This window comes from Hypanus sabinus, chromosome 5 (assembly GCF_030144855.1).
Source record: "Hypanus sabinus isolate sHypSab1 chromosome 5, sHypSab1.hap1, whole genome shotgun sequence".
Taxonomy (NCBI): Eukaryota; Metazoa; Chordata; class Chondrichthyes; order Myliobatiformes; family Dasyatidae; genus Hypanus; species Hypanus sabinus.
In genome coordinates, this window is record NC_082710.1 from 110,842,470 (window position 1) to 110,863,269 (window position 20,800).

The window sequence follows — 20,800 nt, forward strand, 5'->3', positions numbered from 1 at the left end:
GTGAGAATGTGCAGCAATTTGTCAAAGTGTGTTGTAAACTGAAATCATATTACAAATTTTCAACCCAGTTTGGATTAAATGTCAATTATTCTAAACCAAATAACTATTGATATCTATCCTTCTGTAGCATTTTATTCAATGCTCAATCTTTCATGTGCGAATTCTGAAACTTGTTTAATATAATTCCCAATATGATACAAAAGGAGTATACTATGATGTAATAATATATCAAAGATTCAAGATGTGATTATTTTCCTATCAATGTAGAAATACATGCTGATTGCCTTTACAACAATTCATATCAGACCTGGTCGTCTCCTCAAATGGTTCATATGGGAAGATTTATTACAAGCTTAGAATTTAATGCAGGCTAATGTTAAAATCTGTTCAACCAATGAGGTAAGTTTAATTAAAAAGCTTTGGACAGTTGGTCCATAAAATAAGAGAAATATATACAACCAGAAATTGGCAATTACAATTTAATACTTCTCAAATGTATCACATACATTATAAAAGCTGAAGTGGTCAATGACTAAAATTTGCTGGATTTGGTTTAATAATGACATACAATGCATTATTACTTACTGTTCAAACAAAGTTACATTCTCTGTATCAGAGCTAGATAGTGGAGAATTCTGCATCAGGCTTCAATAATTAACACTAATTTCAAGGGAAATCCAGCAAAGGTTCAAAGTAAATTTATTATCAAAGTACATACATGTCACCATATACAACCCTAAGATTCATTTTCTTGTGGGCATACTCAAAAAATACGTAATAAAATAAAAACCCATAATAGAATCAATGCAAGACTGCACCAACCCGGCATTCAATTAGTGCACAAAAGACAACAAACTGCGCAATACAAAAAGAAAGAAATAATAAAAATAAATAAATAAACAAATACTGAGATCATGAAATGCAGAGTCCTTGAAAGTGAGTTGAAGTTGAGTGCAGTTATCCCCTTTGATTCATTATCCTGAGAGTTGAGGGGTAGTAATTGTTTCTGAATCTGGTGCTGAGAATCCTGAGGCTCCTGTACTTTCTTCCTGACGGCAGCAGTGAGAAGAAAGCTCAACCTAAGTAGTGGGGGTTCCTGATGATGGATGCCGCTTTGTTGCGACAACATTCCGCGTAGATGTGATCAATGCTCTGAAGACTGCAGTGTGTGTATATTGACGTTTTTGTGGTAAACATGTACTTTTACTTTGGTAGCAAGCAGAAAGATGAGAATCCTAATGCTAATGCAATGAATCATTCTGTCTTAATTTAAAACCATTAACCAGTATGAAAATATGTACATCTGAGAAAAACAATATCAGGCAAGATCATAACTGACAAATTACAGTTCCATTAATACATCATGATATACAAGAGAAAACTAATTTGAACTAAATGCTATTAATATCTAATAAAAATAATTAGTTTCACTGAGGACAATGACACAATGAATCTTTAGGACCTACCAGTATCGGAACTTTGACCCCAACGTAAAATAATGTGCAAAAAAGTTCTTCTGTGGAGGTACCGGTCTTTCTAGTCGGAAAAATGTATGATGCTCCACACAGGCTTTCCACAAATTCTTACAAGCTCGGTAGTTCCCCATATTAAACCCTAGTAATGTTTCTCTTGATTCATGCTAGATGGAGAGAAATTTAAGATAAGTCTATTAAGTTCAAGTGTTTCTTTACAATTCCCAGTGTAATTAGAGTATCTAAAATCAAAGCAATTTGTTCAATTTTCTTCATGTCCCACTGATACAATTTGATCAAACACTATTACTGAGTATATAAATAACCAATTCTACTTTACTTAGTTGTCTTCATCATAAATTAATTGACCATGATTCACAAAGCTCTTTATAAATTTATATTAGTAGAGCCTAAACATGGACTATCCTGGTCTTAATACTTGACAAAGCCAGACGCTGACATAAGCCGATGTACCAATTGAGGACAATGTTAGTTACATTAGTCTCAATGTATAGAGACTGTGTAGTATGCACCAATCTCAGGTTAAAATTAACGTACAACAGATTAGTAACAGTGGAGGGAAATGGGCAATATTTCAGGTCTGACTGTTTCTTTCACCAAAAGATGATGATCAACTTGCTAAGCATTTCTGTAACTTTCTCTTTGTGTCCATCTTTTCGAATCTATATTTTTCCTTCAGTCCAAAGTAATTATTGTTTTGCTCAATAGCCTTCATCAATGTGGCAAACTGACTTCAGTAGTCTCTCAATTGTCAGTAACCAGCAACAATTGTACATCAAATTTTCCTTAAGTGCAACAATGTAAATTGCTTAGCATCCAAAACACAAATAGGTCATTTCGACTAAATGCCATACACAGTGGACTCTGGTTAATTGGACCATCAATTAATCAAGGCACCTGCTTATTTGGGTCAAATCTTAAAGAACCAAAACTAATTGAGAAAATATTTGAGATTACCTTTATTTATTTGGGACACCATGCTACTTAATTGGGGACAGGAGACCGTTGCCGAACAGTTTCTAACTTGCGGCAGTCACGTGAAAGATACAATTATTACTAAGCAACGCAGTGGTTAATTATTGAAATACGTATGTTTCTTAAGTGTTTTATATGCATAGAAAGGTAAAATATATACTATATACTAAGACAAACGTGTTACTAACTGAGGCTACATAATACCGGATGTACCTGTTCCGATTTCAAATCCGACTTAAAGACAGACTCAGGAATGGAACTCATTCATAACCCGGTACATTTAATTCATCTCTAGATTACTTATAATACCTAATACAATGTAAATACTATGTAAATAGTTGTTATACTGTATTGTTTAGGGAAAAATGACAAGAAAAAAAGACTGTACATGCTCAAACAACGAGTGCTGGAGAGAGAACTTCCGGGTTTACCTGATCCGCGGTTGGTTGAATCCATGCACGCGGAGCCCGCAGGTAAGGAGGGCTGACTGTACAAGGATTCCCAAGCCACTCTGCACCTCAGTTCTTTATATTTTCTCTCCATTTAGAAAGGAGTCAACTCTTTCATTTCTTCTACTAACGTGCATGACAATACACTTCTCAACAGTATTTGATCTGCCACTTCTTTGCCCATTCTCCTAATCTGTCTTCTGTAGCCTCTCTGCTTCCTCAAAACTACCTGCTCCTCCACTTATCTTCAAATTGTCTGTAGATTTTGCAACACTATCAATTCCATCATCCAAACCATTAACATATAAGGTACAAAAAAGTCGGTCCCAACACACACTCCTGTGGAACAGCACTAGTCACTGGCAGCCAACCAGAAAAGGCTCCCTTTATTCCCACTCTTTGCTTCCTGTCAATCAGTCATTGATTTATCCATGCTAGAATTTTCTCTGTCACAACATGGGCTTGCAGATTGTTAAGCAGCCTCATCTGTGGCACCTTGTCAAAGGCCTTCTGAAAATTCAAGTAAACATCAACTGATTCTCTTTTCTCTATCCTGCTTGTCATTTCTTCAAAGAATTCAACAGATCTGTCAGGCAAGATTTTCCCTTGAGGAAACCATGTTAACTACGGCCTATTTCATCATGTGCCTCCAAGTATCCTGACACCTAATCCTTAATAATTAACTCCAACATCCTCCCAGCAACTGAGATCAGACTAACTGGCCTATAGTTTCCTTTCTTCTGCCTCTCTCCCTTTTCGATGAGTGGAGTTACATTAGCAATTTTCCAGTCTTCTGGAACCATTCCATAATCTAGTGATTATTGAAAGATCATTACTAATGCCTGAACAATCTCTTCAGCCACCGCTTTCAGAACCCTGGGGTGTACACCATCTAGTCCAGGTGACTTATCTACCTTTAGCCATTTCAGTTTTTCAAGAACCTTTTCATGATCTCTGGAACTTTCACAATACTGCTAGTGTCTTCCACAGTAAAAACTGATGACCTAGTGGAGGAAAACCACAGCTGCAGGTCTCCGGCACTGAGTTTGGCTGTGTGGCTCAGAAGGGAAGGTGAGAGAAGAGATGAACTGTAGTGATAAGGGATTCATTGGTTAAGGGAACAGAAAGGAGGTTCTGTGGATGAGAACAGATGGTATGCTGCCCCCTGGTGCCAAGATCAGGGACATCTCAGATTGAGTCCAGAGAATGCTTAAGTGGGACGGAGAGCAGCCAGAGAGGCCTTGGTCTACATCAGTACCAATGACATGGGTAGGGGGTGTAATGAGGTCCTGCATAGTGAGTTCAGGGAGATGAGTGCTAAGTTAAAGGATCAGACCTCCAGGGTTGTAATCTCAGGATTGTCATCTGTGACACAAGCTTGTGAGGCCAGAAGTAGCTATTAGCACATATTAGTCCCAACTAGAAAGAATGCACTACTAGATCTATTAAGGAATGAGACAGGGCAGGTGACAGAAGTTTGTGAAGGGGAATACTTTGCAACATAATGCATCATAGTGATCATAACATGATTAGTTTCAAGGTAATTATGGAAAGGATAGGTCTAACCCTCGGGTCGAGATTTTAAATTGCAGAAAGGCCAATTTTGATGGCATCAGAAAGGATCTAGCAAATGTGGATTGGGACAGGTTGTTCTCTGGCAAAGGTGTACTTGGTAAGTGGAAGGCCTTTAAAGGTGAAATCTTGAGAGTAGAGTTTGTATGTTCCTGTCAAAATAAAAGGCACGGATAGCAGGTTTAGTGAAATGGAATTTTTTGCATCTGTATTTACTTGAGAGATGGACACAGATTGAGGCAATGCAAAGGTGAGGTCACAGACTCTATATAGATTACTTAGGAGGAGGTGTTTACTGTATTGAGACCAATTAGGGTGGATAAGACACCAGGGTCTGACAAGGTGTTTCCTCAGACCCTGTTGGAGGGTAGTGTAGAAATTACAGGTGCCTAGCAGAGACATTTAAAACATCCTTAGCCATGGATGAGGTGTCAGAGGATAAGAGGATAGATAATGTTGTTCGTGTTTATGAAAGGCTCTATGAATAAGGCAGGAAATTATAGGCTGGTGAACTTGACATCAGTAGGGATCGTCAACATGGTTTTGCTCGAGGTAGGTCATGTCACACAAAGGTCAGCAGGTTGTTTACAAGATGCAGTGTATAATGTCGTTTTACAAAAGAAGCATTAGAATCAAATGCACTGCAGGAAGAGCACTAAGCCAATTGGTATTGTGGCCATAAAAATATAGATCAACTGATACCCATTGCAAAAAGCCAACAGAACAATGAATGAGGTGTCATATTATCAATCTGTTGACCTTGTAGTTCCCACCTACACATGATATTCTAAAACAAAGACTGAAGAAATATTTTACAAAGTTAATTTCCATTTCAAACATTAAAAATAACAGAAATTCAGGAATCAAAAATGGTGCTTTGAACTGCAGAGCAATTCATACAGGAGTGGAGAAAAAGGCTGCGAGTAACTAAAAACAGAGGTTCCATTAGTTTGTTTTCAGGTATGACCAGCTGGGTGGAAGCTGATATAATAAATTTAAAGTCTCAGAAAGAGAGAGAGAGAGAGAAATTCTTGCTGGCTATCTTACTCCCATATTGTTGTATTTGCCTCATACTCTGATAGAGTCATAGAAAACCACAGCACAGAAACAGCCTGTCTAATCCATGCCAAACCATTAATCTGCCAACCCCCATCAACCTGCAGCAGGACGTTAGCCCTCCATGCCTCTCCCATCCATGTACCTATCCAAATTTCTCTTTAAGTTGAAATCAAACCCACATCCACCACTTGATCTGTCACTCATTCACACTCACCACCCTGAGTCAAGAATTTTCCCCTCATGTTACCCTTCAACACTTCACCTTTCACCCATAATTCATGACCTCTAGTTATAGTTTCACTGAACCTCAGTAGAAAAAGCCTGATTGCATTTACCCCATCTATACCCCTCAATCCTCAATGTTCTGGGGAATAAAGTCCTAACCTATTCAATCTTTTCCTATTACTCAGGTCCTCAAGTCCCAGCAACATCCTTGTAAATTTTCTCTGCGCTCTTTCAGTCTTACAACTTTCCTGCAAGTTGTGATGCTGTAAATGATAGAGAGATGCATATGTTTTCATACAATTTCCTGTTTGAACACCTCACATTCTACAGGTATTTAAAAGCAGTATATATCAAAAATTGCAGGATTAAAATTCTAAGTTGTTAGACAAGTGTAGAACATAGAAAAGTAGAGCATAGTACGGGCCCTTTGACCCATAATGTTGTTCGAACACTTTAACCTACTCCATGAACAATCCAACCCTTGTCATCTACATAGCACATAACTCTCTTTTTCTTACATCCATACACCTATCCAAGAGTCTCTGAAATGTTCCTAATATACCAGCCCAGCAGTGCATTCCAAACACCTGCCACTCTCTGTGTAAATAACCTCTCTCCATTCATTTTAAAAGAGTGTCCACTGGTATTAGCCACTGCCATCCTGGGAGAAAGATGCTGGCTGTCCACTCTATCCTTGACTGTCCTTGCTTAACTTATGCCTTTCTACACATTGATCTGTACTCTCCCCAGGGATATTCAAACAACAGGACAATTGCTTTCATCTTATTTAAATACCATATTTATCACAAAGATGGCACACCAGCTGTTGTAATGTCTTTGAAGCTTAAAGAGTTTCAGCCTTAAACTTCTACAGATAGATACACTATTGAAAGTATATTGACTGGTTGCAATGCACAGGAATGCAAAAGACTGCAGAGAGTAGTGGACACAGGGCAGTCCATCATAGGCACAACTTTCCCCACCACTGAAATCATCTATAGGAGGTGTTGCTTCAAGGCAGCATCTATCATCAAGGATAGCCACCAACTAGGTCAAGCCCTTTTCTCATTGTTACCACCATGCAGAAGGTAAAGAAAGCCTTGCATCCTACATCATGTTCAGAAACAGCTACTTTCCTATATATTCTTGAACTGATCAGCAGAACCTTAATCCTACCTCAGCAAAAGAACACAATGGGCCACAGTTTAATCTCTGACTGTGTAATTGGTTGCACTGTCTGGTTTCTACCGGTTTTTTTTTTCCCTTCACAGCCTGGTATGATATATGTTCTTTGCTGTCTGAAACCACGGGTATGAGATTAAGCTTTTCATTACACCTGTACTTCTCTACATTTGTGCTTATGGCATTAAATGTGATTTGATAACCTTCAGCAACAACACCAGGAGAAAAAAATAATTGGAAAAATGGTGTTTACTGTTTTGTTTAAATTACGAGCTTTTAAAAAAAAAAGAAATTTAGCAATTTATCCATTTGAAAGATCTCTCAAATCAACTATTACCAATGGTCTACATTCTTCGTCCATGATGTGAATGTTTGCACCAGTCCCCTTCTTTCATCAATAGGGACATAAAATACACTGGTGCATTCTCTATCCCTTCAAACAATTCTAAAACATCCAAATGATTCCACGGAGGTAAAACATCAGCTTTATCTTAATTGTGGATGCAATTAGATGCAAGTGTTCCAGCAGACTACAACTGCTTCCAATTGTTATGTTTTTTTTTTAAAAACACAATTTTTTCAAGCAACCTCTCTGGATTCTCAATTTCCTGTTTAATTCCACCACTGCCTGTTCTGCAGTTCACGTCTGCAATGTCAATGAGATATACAATCAATGACCACTTTATTAGGTACAGGAGTGGAAGCCAGTGTGATCTTCTGATGCTGCAAGCCCTCTCACTTCAAGGTTTGACGTGTCATGCATTCAGAGATTCTCTTCTGCACACTGCTGCTGCAATGTGTGGTTATCTGAGTTACTGTTGCCTTCCTGTCAGCTTGAATCAGTCTGGCCATTCTCCTCTGATCGCACTCATTAACAATGCATTTTCGTCCACAGAACAGCTAGACACAGGATGTTTTTTGCATCATCCTCTGTAAACTCTAGAGACTGCTGTATAAGAAAATCTCAGGAAATCAGCAGTTTCTGTAATACTCAAACCTCCCAGTCTGGCACCAAAGATGATTCCACGATCAAATCACTTCCCCCACCACCCCCATTCTGCTATTTGGTCTGAACAACTGAACCTCTTGCCCAAGTATGCATGATTTTTTGCATTGAGTTGCTGCCACATAATAGGTTGATTAGATATTTGCATTAACAATCAGGTGTACATGTGTACCTAATAAAATGGCCACAAAGTGTAGATTCTAAAGCTATTGTCAAAGTAGGTTTGTCAGGTTTAAACAAATATATATTTTAGTTTAAAAATCCTGGTCAGATTGTCAAAACTCCTTGAATGAAAGAATACCATTAGCGTGTGGCAAAAAGAATGATCTAACAATTAAATATTCTATTACACAAAGCTGCATGAAGTATTGTGGACTTTTTGTTGGCAATTTCATGAACACTTCCTCAATCACCTCGACCAATTCCAATTTTGGCAGGTGTAGTTATTTGCACTGCAGCAGTGTAAGTAATTGAATGATTAAAGATCAGTCATCCACTGAGACAGCGTACAAGTCAATGCTTGATTTTCAACATATCTAAAATTATATGATCACAAACTAGGTGCTCTACTTGTATAATCTGATCAAAATATGCAAGTAGCGCACCTAATTTGTGATCAGATAACTGGTTTTTTCTGTTTCTATATGCAACAACCTGAGATTCTCTGCACACACAAGTGAATGAATATTACAAGTCAGTGAACATTCAGCCCAGGCTGCACACATTTAGAAGACTGTCTCTAGTAGATTGTAGAACAATGCCATGAGAATGATTCCATGTGGAAAGATTTTTACTACTCAAACAGCTTTAACACACTGGGTCTGTATATGCTAGCTTAGCAAACTAAGAGTTGATTCTAGTCTTACAAAAAAAAATCAAGGGCTAATACAAGTACAGACTTAAAGAAGTTAATTAGACAGGTCGGATTGGTTATGACGTTTGGGAAGTGTGTGGATACCTGGTGGGCAGGAGGTGGTGCTGGTTAGCAAAAGGGGAAGATGACAGACTGAGTGGGGCCAAATATCACGCATATCAATAATGCAGGAGAAATAAAGTTCAATGTTAGCTAGTTCTTTTCAGAGAGGAAATAAAAATCATCCACTGTAATGTACACTTACCCTGCATATTCTCAAATATGAGATGCACCAGTTCCTGACTAGGATGCAGTTCCCATCACAGAAGAGATACAGAAATCAAATGTCATAACCAAAATGATATACTAAACTAGTTTGGTTCATCTGAAAAGAAAAGAATGGAGTTTTCCAGATTGTCTTCTCTCTCCATTGAGTGTTTCTCACTTCTGCTGTTACACTACATGGTACATAACACACAAGGCATTATAGCTGTTCAGTACATAGATCAGCTGGTTATTCCTTGCCTACTGTTTGGTGCATGTGCCTATGACAGTGTGTAGTTTTCCCCAATGTTCACATAGGTAATGGATGTCCAATATGCATTGTGATTCATCAAAAGTTGTTCTAAACCAGTGTGAAATGTAAAGGAACATACAAGTGGAAACAAAATAGTTTCATATTTCATATTCAATCTAATTTCATAACACATCTGATATTGAAATCTACTTCTACAATTCTAGCTCAACATGATTTCAAATTAAAACCAAATATAAGGTTCAAGGTTCAAAGTAAAAAAAGGTCTCTTACCAATTCTCTCCTAAGTTGAATGAAAAACTGTTTGCATTTAAACGATATTTTTACAATCTTCAACCTGTGTAGAAGAAAACAGTTAGTAGCAGCAATTTCAAATATATTACTGGAGTATCAGCAATTAAAAAGTTAAAAAGAAAATCTCATTCACAGCACGTTTCAAACAGCTTCCTCGTGATACTCAAAATGATTTTTTCAACCAGATAACTTTAGAAGTGTGGCCACTCATTCCAGTATAGGAAATACAGCAAACAGCTCGTATTGACCTTCAGCTAGCTCACTTTCATTTTCAAATATACCACAGGGAAGCACTGCTGTTCTTTGAACACTGCACAGGATATCATCTGACCAATGACATTTTTACCATTTCAGCATCCTAGTATTGCATGTAGTATAAGCCCAGTTACACGTTGGAGTTCATCACTTCCTGGCTTAAGAGGTGAGAATGTTAGCAAATTTGCTAACCTGTTGGAATAACTTTGTTTTGGCAAGGTTTCTGAATCAATCCTGCATAGTAATTCGTGTTCAAATAACTAACGGGGAAAATCAATGGAGCTGAAAACTTGGGTCATAGAGTCATAGCCCACTACAGCACAATAAATAATAAACAAGGCAATAGGCACAGCAGAGGTCAGTAGGTTGGTAGTTCGATGGCTTGGGGGAAAATCTGTTACATAAATAATCAGCTGAATGTCGGTGTCCGGGATTCTGTCCATTTCTGTACTCCCGCCGAGAATTTCGTTGCCACAGATGTAGTTCAATTTAATGTCCATTGGAGAGCAGAATGGACAGGACAGCTGGCCAGCTAGGGCTTACTTTTTCCCTGGCACAGACTCCTGCCCGCTCGCCTCGCTTCCGCTTCCTCACACACCACTTATGACGTCCCCACCTCCGGCCACCGGCATCAGGCGACTCTGAGGACTGCAGGCCCGATTCCCTCAGCAAGCAGACATTGGAGAGCAGAACGGATGGGAGGGCCGGCTGGCTAGGGCTTACTTTTTTCCTGGCACAGACTCCTGCCCACACACCTCGCTTCCTCGCACACCGCTTACAACGTCCCCAATTCTGGCCACCGGCATCAGGCGACTCTGAGGACTGCAGGCCCGATTCCCTCAGAAAGCCGAGGTCGCGCAATCTAACCATCAGATTTTCATGAAGGATTGTTTTTGGGCAATCTCCGTATTGTAGCAGTATCTGGCGATAATAGATAGTCGCTCTGTTATCCATTGCCCTAAACCCTAATTGTGCCTTGAAATTAAATTAAAAAACTAAAGTAGCACCAGATCCGAAAGGCTGTTGCTGCCGTGTACTGCACCGCCTACAGGCATTTCGATCAGGTAGTTTATATTTATGCTACCTGGATTTTAAAACCCTGTGATAACATCAGTAGAACCTTCCTACTTACTTGCCCTCAGTTCCAAATCAAATAGTCCCAATCTTTCACCTGTTATCAAAATATTTTGGGTCTTGGTAACAAACTCAAAAAACTCCTCTGCATCTGCTCCAGTGCAATCATGTTGTCCTGTAATGTAGGGACCAGATCTGTATACAAGAATTGAGTTGTAATCTGACCAGTGTTGTAGAGTTCTAGGATAACTTTTCTACCCTTTTAACTCTACACCTGATCTAATGATGAAAAGTACCCCATAAGCCTTTTTAACCATCCTGTCAACCTGTCTCACTTTCAATGAGCTGTGAACGTAGACTGAACAGTGCCTGTTAAGACAATAAAATAATGAATTACAAATACTTCCATAGAACATAGAAGAGTATAGGTGGTGGCACTGCCACAGCCTTAATGCTGTGAATTGCCAATTTATATTTTCCTAAAGTTAAAAAAAAAACAGTTATGTTTTGGCATCTAACTGGTCGAGCTAATATCTATTGAATATTTTGAGATCAGTCAGTCCACTTAGCCACTGTTCAGCAAAAGCCTCTGTACAGCTATGAGTGCTTATCCACAGCACACATTTTATACTTCTTTGAACAGACCCGTGCTTTGCACAGTTGTATATTCTGCTCAAATACTTTTGCTTAATTTATGCATTGATCTTTCTGTATATGTAACTTTATTTTAAAAATACTGTTTGAATTTTAAAATTAGCAAGTGACTAATAGAAGCTTATTTTCATCTTTTTTTCTCTTCACCTCTTCTCAGCCTACTTCCAGTTTTTATTCTTCAGTGCCAAAGCTATTTTCAATCTCGGTTTATTGCCAAAGCCAGCTATTTATTTTGTTTCTGAACCTTCTGTTGGAATTCTCATTAACTTGAGAAAAATCCATATCTTGATCCACTGAATAGCCCTCATTTAAAACTTAATTATTGCTTAAAAATTTTAGTCTTTATCGATCAATATAAACATCCTTAGCTGTAAGCAGACAATGCTGAATTCTAATCAATGCTGGAATCTTACAAAAGGTACAAGAAACTGGTTTCAGGAATGGATAAATACATTCATAACAAAACTTAAACATGCTAAGATACAGGGCAACCCAAGGTAATGAATGTCCAGCTCATGGACGTGTCCACTTACAAATGAGCTCCCATATTATTAAATTTAAGTTTGACATACACATGTTCATTCTTACTAACTAGCTTTCTCTCTCTACTTTAAGTAATTATCCTTTCTTATCAGTTATGTTTTTGATGCTATTCTTTACAATAAGATGGAGATATGGTTATGTATCTCCAGCGTAGAGAGGATTTTCCTATAGCGGTGGAGTCCAGGACCAGAGGGCACAGCCTCAGAATAGAGGGACATCCCATTAGAACAGAGATGAGGAGGAATTTCTTTAGTCAAAGGTTGATGAATCTGTGGAATTCACTGCCACAAGGAGCTGTTGAGGCCAGGTCATTGAGTATAATTAAAGCAGAGGCTGACAGGTTCTTGATTAGTAAGGGCATCTAAGGCAGAATGGGGGTTTAGAGAGAGATATTAAGTCAGCCATGATGGAATGCTAGAGAGGGCTTAATGGGCCAAATGATCAAATTCTGCTTTCATGATTTTACTTATTTCCTGTCTTACAGACAAAATCAACTTAGAAACGCCTATAAAAGCTGAGCCATTCACTATCCAGGGATGGTTTGTTCTCCTTTCCATCTCTACTACCATGAACCCAAACTACTTCCAGCAAAACATTTTACAGAATTATGACTACCACCAACACTCAAGGTTCTTCAGATAGAAATTTTAATGTCAGAAGTTGGTCTTGCCTGGAAGTGGGTCCTTCCATCTATCACATCCAATCCCAACTTTTTTGCTCATCTACATTAATCTCATTCGCACACACCAAGATCATATACAACTAGTGTTCTTAAGTGGCAAAATGCTCCTTAAACAGTGACAGTATTCAATTCCTCCAACTGCCTTCGAATCTTTGAACAATACAGATACTGACTTCTCATCTTTAACCTGTGCTCTTGTATTTGATACCCCTAACATGGGAAAAAAATTGACTACCTACCAATCCATACTTTACATACTTCTATCTCACACAATCACATCTCTCTAATAATGTGGCAACCAGAACTACACACTACACAAAGTGCAGACTGAACAGTAGACTACAGGACGAATTTAAGTTAACTTCACATCTTAAATGAATAACTTACCATGCAAAGACAAACAGCTATTATACATACATAAACCAGGAGTTCCCAACCCTTTTTAATCCATGGAACAATACTATCAATCAAGTGATCCATGGATCTCGGGTTGGGAACCCTTCATATAAACAAACAGTTTCTTAAATTAAGATAGTTTTATCCTGTTGAGTTTTTATTTTTTCTTCCATTTAAGGCAGAAATTTAAGACTGATTTTCTTAGTACTGGGCAATAAACAAAATTAGTATTCAAGCACAGCAAGTAAACTGAATACTGGCCATTACGGCAAAGGAGTGTAATACAGATATAGAAAAGATTTGCTATTCCTGGAAGGACTTTGAGACAAAGCCAGAGTATTGCATAGAGTTGCACCCTCCTTCGATAAGGTTCTATTTGTGTTGGAAGAAAAACGAAGTTAGTTCACAAAATTAAGTCTTACCATGATGAAATGAATTTACCAAGAACATTTAAGACGGGACTTGTACTCCTCGCAGTTTAGAATAAATACTGATCTGAATGAAATAAACAACTCTGAGGTGACTTGACAGAGTTGATGTTCAGATCTTTCTTCTGGAGGAGTCCTGGATGTGAGGACATTATATTATGATAAAGAGCAACCTAATGAGATTGGAATGAGGACTAATTTTCTCATTTCTCCTAAGACGAGGTAGCCTAGGCAGATTAGTTTCAGAACACTGAGGTGGAGGGAATAAGGAGGAAAATGAACAAATGCCACACTTGCCGCTACACCTCCTCTCTCATTCAGGGCCTCAGGCAATCCTTACAGATGAGGTGACACTTCACCGTGAGTCTGTTGGGGTCATTTACTGATCTGATGCTCCTGGTGTGGCCTCCTGTGAGATTTGATCTAGGTTAGGGGACCACTCCGTCCGCCACAAAAAGCAGGATCTCCTGGTAGCCACCTGTTTCAATTCCACTTCCCATTCCCATTCCAACATTTCAGTCCATGGCCTCCTCTACTGCCATGAGGCCACATTCAGGTTGGGGGTGCAACACCTTATATTCTGTCTAGGTAGCCTCCAACCTGATGGCATGAACATCGATTTCTTGAACTTCCTGTAACTGCCCCTCCCCTCTCACTGCCACCATTCCTCATTCTTTTTACCCTCCCTCAGATGCTCTTCCCCTTCCCTTTCTTCCTTGGTCTCTAACCTCTGACAGATTCACCCTCCTCCAGCCCTTTATCTGTCACCAATCAACTTCCCAACTCTTTGCTTCTCCCACTCCCCTTCTCCCAGTTTCACCTATCACCTGGCACCTTGTACTTCTTCATCCCCTCCCCCCACCTCTTTACTCTAACTTCTCCCTTTCCTTTCCAATCCTAATAAAGGGTCTCAGCCCAAAACGTCAACTGTTTGCTCTTTTCCATAGATGCTGCCTGGCCTGCTGAGTTCCTGTGTATATTGCTTTGGATTTTGAGCATCTACAAATTTTCTCATGTTTGTGAATCATTATTTCTTGCCAAGTTTGAAGGTCTATGATTCACTACTCCTCACCCTTGCATTATTTATGATATTCTTCCTACAGAGCTATCAATATGTAGAATGACAAACAGATATGAGAAACAAAAGCTATGCAAGTATAAAATGTACAATAGAGAAGACACTACTCTCATCCAAAATATTATGCTGGCACAAAGCCAACGTATATCTTGCTATGATTATATTTATTACGTCTTAGGACTCACTCACAAATGTTTCAAATACTTAAAAATATTTTTTGTGATAAATGACAACTATCAAATTTTGGACCAATTCATTTTGGAATCTTTGCAAAATTTTCACAAGTTTATAAGGAAAATCGTCATTTCAAAAACAGAAATTAACTTTAATATACAACTCCTTTAAAGCAGCAATAATACCATAAGGTGCTTCAGACAGTGAAAAAGGAGTCAGCCTAAAGAGGAAAGATTTAAAAATTTGGTCAAAAGGCTGTTTTAATTAATTCTATAAGAGTAGGCAGAGACTGTACTTACCACGGAAAGTAGTTAATTCGTACCCTGCTCCTGTAAATAACAATTCCACTTGACAGAACACCAATCATAATTTCATTGTTACTTTGATCCTAAAAAGGAGATAATTTCATATCAAACTTTAGGTCTCAAATTGGCATCTAAGGCAGAAGACATAAATCTACAGACCCAGTCTTCCAGGACTTTACCTCTATGTGAAATATTCTCAATTTCCAGATTTAGAAAAGTCATGAAATTATCAAAACATACTAAAATCCAAATTAAAATTTGAAATGCAACTTTCAAATAATGAGCCAAATATTAAATTGCTTATTAGAACACTGCAGCCTTCTGAACTTCCAACTATTTCCTTAAGGATTAGATTAATAATGTAAAAGAAACGTTAGACAGCATTTTGGGGAACTCAGCTGTATGAAACACTGAATTCAGGGCTGGTAAAAAGGTGAAAGTCTGCCAATGACTAATTTGCAGCCTTTGAGGCTTGAGATTACAATGTCTCTAAATAATCTTCTTGCACAGAGGATCAAATTTTCCATTTTTATATTTGTTTGGTCCAAAATGTGGCATACAAAGTGCTATGAATATCAAAATTAAGTAAATTTAGTCCATCGCTATACGCATATCTGATGACTAAAATTGTTGTTCTAAACCCTTCCCCTATTAATTTACGCTTGCAGAAGCAAGGGCACCAACCATGATTCTTGTAACATAAACCCAAGTACAAGAGATCCAATATCACGAGAGCAACCCCTGATGGGGTTCCATCAGGATGGAATCTCAGTCACTCACATCAGGCATGGAAAGAGGGATTCATTCATTGGATCATATTCATCTCTGAAGAGCCATATTACAGTATAAAGCTTATAGCTTCAAATGACTGATGAAAACAAAACAGGATTAAATGTCAGGTGCTTGATAGCAATAGACATCTCATTCAGTCTGTCACTCCATCTTGTTCATATATGATTTCACATTACACATTCATACATTCCTCATTGAAATTGAACCACTAATGCAATAAGCATGTCTGACAGTTCTGTAAAAATATAGTTAATTCAACTTCCGATTTATTCAGTAAAAAGATGTGTAATAGATATAATGTTGGGCACCATCACAAGGCACAGTCATAGAGCACACAGTTAACTTTCATGATTTTGTCAGAGAGCATTAACAAAGGAAAAAAAAACAGAACTTCAATCCTTTATGTTGGCCCCACTGTTAGTTAAGATATTGGCTGATCTTGTACCTCAGTGCCACTTTCCGGCTCCATCCCTATGACCCTTGAAATAAAAAAAAGCAAGCTTTGCCTTGAATATACTCAATGGCATCTTGGACAGTGCATTCCAAAGAGACATGATCCCTCATCATGGTTATGAATCACCATCACCCAATTTTGAAACTGACTCCTTTATAGATACACTAGCTGTACAGAAACAACAACCTTAAATTCATAATTCAAGATCACCTCTCAGGTCTTTATGTTCTGCTTCCTTGGAATTAAGTTGGATTATACAATGTTCAATATTGGACAGTGTATGCAAACATTTTCTAACAGAATTATGCAACATTTTCTCAGGCTACACTTGCACTTGATTAACATTGGCTGAACCAACAAATTAATTACATGGGAATTTGCTGGCTGCAATGAGCAAATACAATACTGGAAGAAAATGAATTGCTCTAGGCCTAGGTGATTAGCAAATGTGATTGTGATGTCTCCCCTTCCCAAATCTCAAGTTTTGTGTGATCTGAAATTAGAAGTACAAAAATCCTTCAAAGAAATGTATGATTTCACTAAGTATACACCTTTATTGTGCTTGTGAAGCTTAGAAGTGATGCAGAAGATAATTTTAATGATCAATTAACACTACTTCGTAGAAACAATGAAGAGCTTCAACTAGTGACATCTAAAGCAACATGTGAAGTGAAAGATTTAAACTTACCCTTGCAAAGTGCAATTCAACTCCATATAGTTCTAAACTACGGGCTGTGTTTAAATAATTAAATTCAGATTCTGCTGGAGACAGTCCTCTGTTTATAAGGAAAAAATAATTTATACAGAGAAATAAAACACAAATATTTTAATCACAACAAAAATTCCAACATAGAATGCACACTGGACCAACTCACTTATGCTGCTGATGTAATTTTGCAATCTCTTTTTCAAAGTCTTGAGGCTGGTTGGCAATAAAAGAATAATCAGCGAGGTAACCGGGCAAGTGCTCGGAATTGTTGTAGTCTCCCAGTTCCGCTTTGAAAGAAAATTAATTGTTATAGTTAGAACAAAAAAACACTGCTCTGAAATAAAAATACGTGGTATAAACATTGCTTTCTCTCTTTAATTCCTTACTTCTTTCCATAGACACTGGACATTCACATCTTTTCATCATTGAAATTTAGGTTACTTTTTTTACATGAGACTAGAATAACCAATTTTTACCCTCATGACTCATGCTAGACGCTTTCTAATAAGGAACAGGAATACAGATTACTTCTACTAATGACAGACCATTCTACTGCATCATTCCAATACCAACTTCTTTCAAATTTTTTTGACATGTTTAACTGATCTTTTTGCAAATTCTGTTACTAATGAAGACAACTCAATTTTTGAGCAAGTCTTAAAGCCTGTATAGTTGAATAATTCAAGATTTAAGATTGCTTAATGTCATTTCCCGTACATCAGTGTAAAGAACAAAATAATTGTTCCTCCAGGTCTGATGCAGCACTAAAACAACACAAAAGATAAAAGAACACAATAAACATAATTGTAAATAAATTCACAAGATAGTTTAAATACATAGACTGCTGTGCTGCTGATGTAAAGGGGGTTGTGAGTGGTATGGGTTCTCCTGAAGTTGATCACCATCTCCTTCATCTTGCTGACATTGAGAAAGAGGTTACTTGCCTGGCACCAGGCTTCTAGTTTTTCATCCTGTCTCTGTAGGGCATCATTACTGATGAGCCCTACCAATCCCATTTTGAAAAACTGGTTCCTGTTTATGTGCTAATCTAGCTAAACAAAATAAGGAAATTACTTAGTTATTTCTCGTTTTTATATTTTTTCTCATTTCCTTTGGACACAAGCAGCCATCTGTACTCAGGGCAGGACCAGTTCAACAAAACTGGTGTTACCCATTCTCTCATAAGAATCAGGGCGAACTAACCAATTACAGTAATTGGGTGGGAGGAGTCAGAGGGTGGCAGTGGAGAGCAGGTTCCTGTTGTTTTATATATATGGCATCATTAGTAAAGTTGCCTATGACTGTTAGGGCGTCTTCTGGAGATGCAACATCGCAAATATTAATTTCAACAGCAATCAGCCTTCAGATCTGAATATGGATTGTAGATTGAATTTAAAATGCAGCTCAGAAGAGCATACAGGTGGCTGTATGCTTCGAACTTTCGCTTTACAACACCTTGCTGTTACAAAAGACCTACATTATTTATCTGTTTTCGCTAACAGGTGTTTTTACTGTTACGAAAAAAAAGCATGCGCCCCGAGCAGCCAAGCTCCTCCCCGGAATTGCATTCTAGCCGCCATTGCTCAAACACGTGTCTGTAAGCATCTGTGCTTTATCTCTATTTATTTTGTACATCCGTTAGCAAGATGAGTTCTAAGGTATTGGAAAAGCCTAAAAGAGCGTGTAAGGGTTTTATAAGCGTAAAACTAGACATAATTAAGCGTTTCAATTGCAGTGAACAAAGTAAGGACATTGTCCGCGCGTGGAACTTGCCTGCGTCTACTATCCGCACTATTTACACACAGAGAGAAAGAATTTTGAAAGCTGCTGATGTTACTGTTGTTTCTGCTGGTAGCAAAGTGGTCTCTCTTAGTCGGCATCCAATAATGGATAAAATGGAAAGTCTATTGCTTGAGTGGATTGATGGGTATACAACACGTGGTGTTCCGTTATCTTATACTTAAGGAGAAATCAGTCAATCTTTTTAATAAGCTGAAACAGAAAGCACTGGACAATGGTGGTGAAAGTGTTATGAAAGTGGCATTTAAAGGTCATCATGGGTGCTTTGATTGGTTTCTGAGGTGAGGGCAGCTTCATAGCTTAAAGTTTACCGAAGAGAGTGCTTTGGCTGATACTGAAGCTGCCGAAAAGTTCCCAGCAGAACTAAAGAAAATAATTACAGAAGGTGGTCATTTGTACAAGCAAGTGATTAACTATGGTGAAACTGCAATTTATTGGAAACAACTACCGAGCACCCCAACCTCCGACGACTCAGCCCAACACACCATCATCAGTGTGCTCGCTGTCTTCTCAATTCCCGTAAGTGAAACTACACTGTACATACAATATTTCTACGTTATATAGGCTGTTTATTTTTATGTGTTATTTGGTATGACTTGGCGGTTTCATAGCTTAAAGGTTACTGGAGAGACTGCTTTCACTATGTAGTGAGATTATACACTGCGCTGGACAGTGCTGTAGTGATTGCAGAGAAGTATTTCTACTTTATATAGGCTGTATATTTATCATATCATTCCTGCTTTTACTATATGTTACTGTTATTTTAGGTTTTGTGTGTTATTTGGCATGATTTTGTGGTTATTTTTTGGGTCTGGGAACGCTCAGGAATTTTTCCCATATTAATAAATGGTAATTGCTTATTCACTTTACGACATTCCGGCTTACGAACTGTTTCATAGGAATGCTCTGCCTTCGGCTAGTGAGGGAAACCTGTATTGCAGACTAGAAGACACCCAACTGACTGAGATGTCTGCTTAGGCATGAATGTAATCAACACTCCACAGCATGAATATGACTCTGAGACCACAGTAATTAACACTCATTTTGGGTGCGTTAGTGGGAAGACCCAGGAATTTAAAAACTACATGCAACTCAAAAGCATTGAAGGCTTTGTAGCTATAGAAATTATCCTGTTACATTTGATTTTTAACATATATTGGATCAGGGATTCTCTCTCTCTCTTGTGACTCCAAAGGTTGTCAGCTCCTGTGTGTCCCAAATAAAGACTTCTACATGTACCTGCTAAGTCTCTCCGGTGACTTCATTAACAGTTACAACAATGACAACAAAATTGTCTATGCGATTTTCAGTGAAAGTGGATGCCTGAGATTACAATGGGATCTAGATCAAATGGTAATGTGGGAAAAGGAATGGCAAATAAGATCAACTTGCACAAGATCAGTGATGTATTTTGGGAAGGTAAAACTCATTAAATGACAGACTCTGGGGAATGTTGCAAAACAAGGTGCGAAAGGGGAATAACACAATTGTCTTTGAGACACAAGAACTGGGATATCATGTTACAGCTCAACAGGGTACTGGAGAGACTGCGCCACGAACAGTGTGACAGTCCTGCTGCCAACCCCTAGGAAAGATGCGATTAAGCTCAAGATGAAGCAGAAAAGATTCACAAGAATGTTCCCTTGACAAGAGCTTTGATTTACCTGGACAGAAGGAAACTGGTGTGGGGTGGGGGGGTATGGAGAGGGACCTCAGGTTTATCAAATCATGTTGGATGACCAGCAACACAGTTTCTCCCCAGGCAAAAGGTGAGGTGAAAGATATAAAGGGGACCCAAGGAGCTAGATTTTCC

The 20,800-nt window shown here is 38.3% G+C and overlaps 1 protein-coding gene across 4 annotated transcripts in view; it reads right to left on the reverse strand.

Moving 5' to 3' along the window:
- Positions 1-20,800, reverse strand: part of ptpn4a (protein tyrosine phosphatase non-receptor type 4a) — a 216,927-nt gene that overhangs the window by 62,703 nt on the left and 133,424 nt on the right. For all 4 annotated transcript variants that reach the window (XM_059970335.1, XM_059970334.1, XM_059970333.1 and 1 more), the window contains 5 exons: positions 17,354-17,474; positions 17,167-17,254; positions 15,227-15,315; positions 9,623-9,686; positions 1,467-1,639 (listed from right to left, as the gene is read on the reverse strand). In XM_059970335.1, coding sequence (XP_059826318.1) covers positions 1,467-1,639; positions 9,623-9,686; positions 15,227-15,315; positions 17,167-17,254; positions 17,354-17,474 — 535 coding nt within the window. The remainder of the gene's footprint in view (positions 1-1,466; positions 1,640-9,622; positions 9,687-15,226; positions 15,316-17,166; positions 17,255-17,353; positions 17,475-20,800) is intronic.